The sequence below is a fragment of the Triticum aestivum genome, chromosome 2D (genome assembly GCF_018294505.1).
Source record: "Triticum aestivum cultivar Chinese Spring chromosome 2D, IWGSC CS RefSeq v2.1, whole genome shotgun sequence".
In the NCBI taxonomy this organism is placed as follows: Eukaryota; Viridiplantae; Streptophyta; class Magnoliopsida; order Poales; family Poaceae; genus Triticum; species Triticum aestivum.
The window spans coordinates 34353370-34357929 of record NC_057799.1 but is presented as its reverse complement, the minus strand read 5'-3'; the positions used below and the strand labels follow the sequence as shown (position 1 = coordinate 34357929).

The window sequence follows — 4560 nt, the reverse complement described above, 5'->3', positions numbered from 1 at the left end:
ACAAGTGGCAACTAATTTTCCTACCCCCCTTTATTCCAAATTTCTCATTTCTCTCCCTTTTTTAGGGATTCCTACGCATCCATTCATTACCAACTACTTGCACCAAGCGAACTGAGAACTTAAGCTTAACTCTAGCGTAGTACATGGCAGATCTGGTGTATGTTGCTTGGCAAATGCGAAGACACACAAAACCATGTAGTGTTTTGCCCCGATAGCGTGGATCCAGTCGCCACCTTCGTTGGTAAATTTGCAATTTTCTGCCCAGAAGAAGGATGGGAAGCAGTAGGAGATCGGAGATTCACCTGCTTTTAGCTGGTTGTCTTTGAAGGGCGGGGTTGGAGTGGGGGCGGGGGTGGGGGTGGGGGAGGGGGGTGTGGTTAGCGGTGGGAAGGCCCTACGGATCTGCTCTGGTTGCCATCGAGAGGTGGGAGACGATGGCGGCAGTCGGGACTGGGGATCGAAAGGAGGCCGGGACGGCTGGGTCGTGCGGGCAGCGTGGTCGTCTGGCCCGGACGTGTGGGCGGATTTGCCACACACCGGACGTGCGGGATGTGGCTTTGCGCGCCCGGACGCGGTCGTGCGGGCGGTTCCTATCCATGCCACACGAGGCGTGCGGCACAACCACTCGATACACGTGTGGCAGTTATGGGGACCCAAAATAAACAAGATAAATCGTCAATGACCAATCGGACGGCCAGCAACGGGAGCCTCTCCCCTTCCAAATCCGAAGCTCCAAAGCCGATCTGATTGATACTCACTCCGATCCCATCCCCTCCACCCAGATCTGACGACGGCCGCCGCGCACGAGAGAGGCAGCGAAAACCCGACCGGAAGCGGCCTCCCCGGCGGATCGCGATGGGCGTGGAGTGTCGGTACGAGCTCGCGCAGGCGGCGTACGTGAAGCTCGCGCTGCACGCGCTCAAGCACCCGGCGGCGGCCGTCAACGGGCTCCTCGTCGGCCGCCTGGCGGACCCGGCCGCCTCCCCGGCCGTCGTCTCGGTCGCCGACGCCGTGCCGCTCTCCCACCAGCCGCACCACCTCCCGCTGCTCCCCACGCTCGAGCTCGCGCTCACCCTCGTCGAGGACCACTTCCAGGCGCAGGGCCTCGCCGTCGTCGGATACTACCACGCCAACGCGCGCCGCGACGACGCCGACCTCCCCGCCGTCGCCAAGCGCGTCGGGGACCACATCTTCCGCTACTTCCCCCGCGCCGCGGTGCTGCTGGTGGGTGCTGTCCTCTGTTCCCCCTGTCTTGCGCAGATATTGGGGTGTGGAGATCTCGCTTGGGTGCTGATTGGGGTTCTCCTTTCTGATTTTGTGTTGGTTTGATCAGCTGGACAACGTGAAGCTCGAGGAGGTGGTGAAGGGGAGCAGTCGCGATGCCGTTGTTCAGGTACTCTACCCATGATCTATGAAAATCAGTATCCCTTCATTGCTTTTAAATTGATAGCAACAGATTAGTATGTTTTCTGAGGTATCTTCCAAGTCTTTACAATTAACTATGAAAATAAGACCATATGTTCACTTCTACCTAGTGATGGAATAGATCTTGCAGTGCCAATATTATTGACTTCATGACTTGTGTTCTTTGGTGGTGAGAGTCCCACTAGACAATTCACTTCTTCCTAGAGAAATTCTATGCTGTCTACTTGCTTAAAATATTCAAGTTATGCCTGCATAAAATAGTTTTTAAATGTAAAGGTACCACACTTAGGTCTTGTTTGGAAGGGTGAGATTTTGGTTCGAATGCTCAGCTCATTTTGTTTGGAAATGATGAATGGTCGAACATGAGCATTCTTTTCTCTCCCTAGTCCTTCTTTTCTTTCATTTTACCTGGAGCTAACTAGCTGTGGCAGAGTCTCCGAGAAGAGAAAGTTTGCTTTACAGCTGCTCGTAGTCAGGGCCTTAGTGAGGCAAGCATAGAGTATGTCAAATTTTAGACTACCTATATATGCTAGCCAAGTGTATACTTTCTGAATCATTGTGAATAACTTTCGACTAATAAGCACTGCTTCCACGCGACAACCACTTCTCATCTCACAAGTCAGTAAGTTACCTAAGAGTTAACATGAACACTAACATATATTTGTTGAACTTAACCACTACAAGCAAGACATATATTTTAATTATTATCACAACTTAATTTGAAAAGTTTCTGAACAAATATGCAAAATACCATATGCTCCTCTTAATGCCATGAAATGCAAGCAGCCATCTTCTGCATGAAATAATTATTTATGTAATCTGTCGCCTTTCAGTGCAAAAGTGAGAGTAGAAGCATTATGCTTGGGTTTATGAATCACTGGTGCAATCTGTTCACCTCTAGTGCAAAAGCAGTAGTAGCAGCAATTTGTTTGGGCATATGTGTTCTATACCTACCAACAGAGATTGCAGTGTTACACTGTTACTTCATTACCTTATGACTTAAGAATCAGTTTTGGAGTTGTCATATTAACTTGTTAGGTTAAGTTTTTTGGATATATAGAAGCAAATGCTGGACTTCAATGACCTTGAAATCTCTCTGCAAGCTGATAAATCTGGTGATGAGTAGAGCATCAGATTAAGCATCGCAATGCATTACCCCCTCCGTCCCACAATATAAGACGTTTTTGCAAGCTTCGTATATTATGCGATGGAGGGAATACTTTTCAGTAAAGGACTATGCTAGTAGCTTATATCTCCAAATGCTCATCAATTACTGACTTGTAAATTGTAGTTCTTGTAGTCCTATCTCCTATGTATAAGTGGCCACTGGCTGAGATTTGTTCAATCTGCATGTTTTGAATGGATTTTGCTCAGTCTGCATATTCTGAATAATACACTGTGGATGAATTTTAGATAACTCCCCTGCAGAGTACTATTTTTTTCAGAAACTCCAGCGGAAGTATTTTGTCGTTGTGCATTTGTAGCATACATATCAACTAGGACCCACGAGGCAGGGTTACAATCCTTGACTACACTAGTAAAGCTTACTCAATATATGGTTACATTTTGCATCCTGCATTATGGGGGGAAAACACTAACCAGGCCCTGAATTACTTATGGAAATAATCAAAATTGTTACCACTTACAGTCAGTTGTGAGAAAAAACAGAGAAAACGTGAGGGACTAAATTGCCTGGCTAAGAGTCATGATAAAAACGCCAATGTCATTCTGTTTCTTTAGCTTGTATGATTCATGACACATTGTTTCATGGCACGTGCAGCTATACACCAGGGATTCATCAAAAAGCTGGCGTCAGGCTGGATCAGATGGAAGTAGTCAGCTCAAACTGAAAGAGGCATCTACAAATGTGGTCTTAGCTGATCATGTTACCACGAAGAAATGGCAGAAAGTTGTTGATTTCGACGACCACCTCGATGATATCAGCAAGTAAGTGGAAGAGTCTACAAGTGTCATGAAGCTATAGTTTCTATTACCCCACAAAGCAGTTGTGCTTTCTTTTTATAACCATACTGAGTGCTTACTTTCCTCTGTTTGCATTATTTTCCGTTGCATATTTGCAGGGACTGGTTGAACGCAAGCCTGCTTGGTTGACACGGTTTTGAGATCAAATTTGTCACATATTTATTTGAACTGGCTAGAAACCAAGGCGTCAAGGCTTGTCCCACCAGATCAGCGTGTTTCACTTGATGGCCAGGCGAGCTATTTGGCATGGTTTTGTAATTTAATATGATATAATAAGTAGATGTTACCCCATGTGTTCTTGCAACAATTTGTAGCCAAAAATTGATGGAAAATGAAGAAAAACTGTGATTGTAAAAGGGAGCAAAGGTTACATCAATGGCGTTGTCGTCATCACAGGAAACGTCCTTGTGTCCTGTCATGGCAGTCTCCATCATGTTTTTTGGTTGCGAACACATATTTTGCTGCCTTCTTCATCATTTGATTGAATGTTTATCATTTTCTTTGTCCTGTTTTAAGATCTGAGCAGGAATTACATTGGCAGTAACTGGATATCTGATTAATTGCACTGTTTCTCAATACCTGTTATCAAGGATCGATTTGAAACATCAAGAGCCAGTTTGTATAAGCAGTATCTGTAGAAGAACTGCAGAAATTCCTAATTATACATTAGCAAAGGATAAGACATCGGAGCTGGTAATTCAGTTTTGTGGTGATTTGCTATTTTAAAATAGGGCTGAATCATCAGCACTTTAAATGATAATTCAGAATACAAAATGTTTTTCTCTTTGCTTATAATCTGTCTTCGTGCTCGGGCTTTGTCTCGGCGAGGGATTCAATAGTAGATCACATATGCGTATGTTTCAACAACAACAACAACAATAAAAATCATGAGTTGCCATCCAGTTATTTTTAAAGTTGTGGGTGTACCAATACTTTGCATGGTATTTACAACTTTGAAGTGGTATCTTTTAGAGGTAACAAAGCTACTCACACCAACTCGAGGAAGAAGCTTCAGAGGAACTCGTCAAGGGTCACACGAAATTGATGCCTTTGGAAATTCACAATGAAGATGCCTGATTGAGTTCTTTTGGTTTTAAAAAACCCCAAGTTTGTGCATTTCTGGTCAGGGCAAGAGGAAAGGATTGATTGAAC

At 45.1% G+C, this 4560-nt stretch overlaps 1 protein-coding gene across 1 annotated transcript; it reads left to right on the top strand.

Annotated features, from left to right (window-relative positions):
- Nucleotides 1-702: 702 nt before the first annotated feature.
- On the top strand, nucleotides 703-3784 carry LOC123051333 (ER membrane protein complex subunit 8/9 homolog). The gene is made up of 4 exons (XM_044474193.1): nucleotides 703-1224; nucleotides 1334-1393; nucleotides 3206-3372; nucleotides 3507-3784. The coding sequence occupies exons 1-4, from the start codon at nucleotides 856-858 to the stop codon at nucleotides 3535-3537; spliced, it is 627 nt and encodes a 208-aa protein (XP_044330128.1). The 5' UTR covers nucleotides 703-855; the 3' UTR covers nucleotides 3538-3784.
- The last annotated feature ends 776 nt before the right edge of the window (nucleotides 3785-4560 follow it).

Bases quoted from the DNA above. Each gene is read 5' to 3' on its own strand.
- LOC123051333 (XM_044474193.1), top strand. From the start codon at position 856: ATGGGCGTGGAGTGTCGGTACGAGCTCGCGCAGGCGGCGTACGTGAAG. The intron at 1,225-1,333 runs GTGGGTGCTGTC...TGGTTTGATCAG, and splicing joins CCCGCGCCGCGGTGCTGCTG to CTGGACAACGTGAAGCTCGA. The intron at 3,373-3,506 runs GTAAGTGGAAGA...GCATATTTGCAG, and splicing joins CACCTCGATGATATCAGCAA to GGACTGGTTGAACGCAAGCC.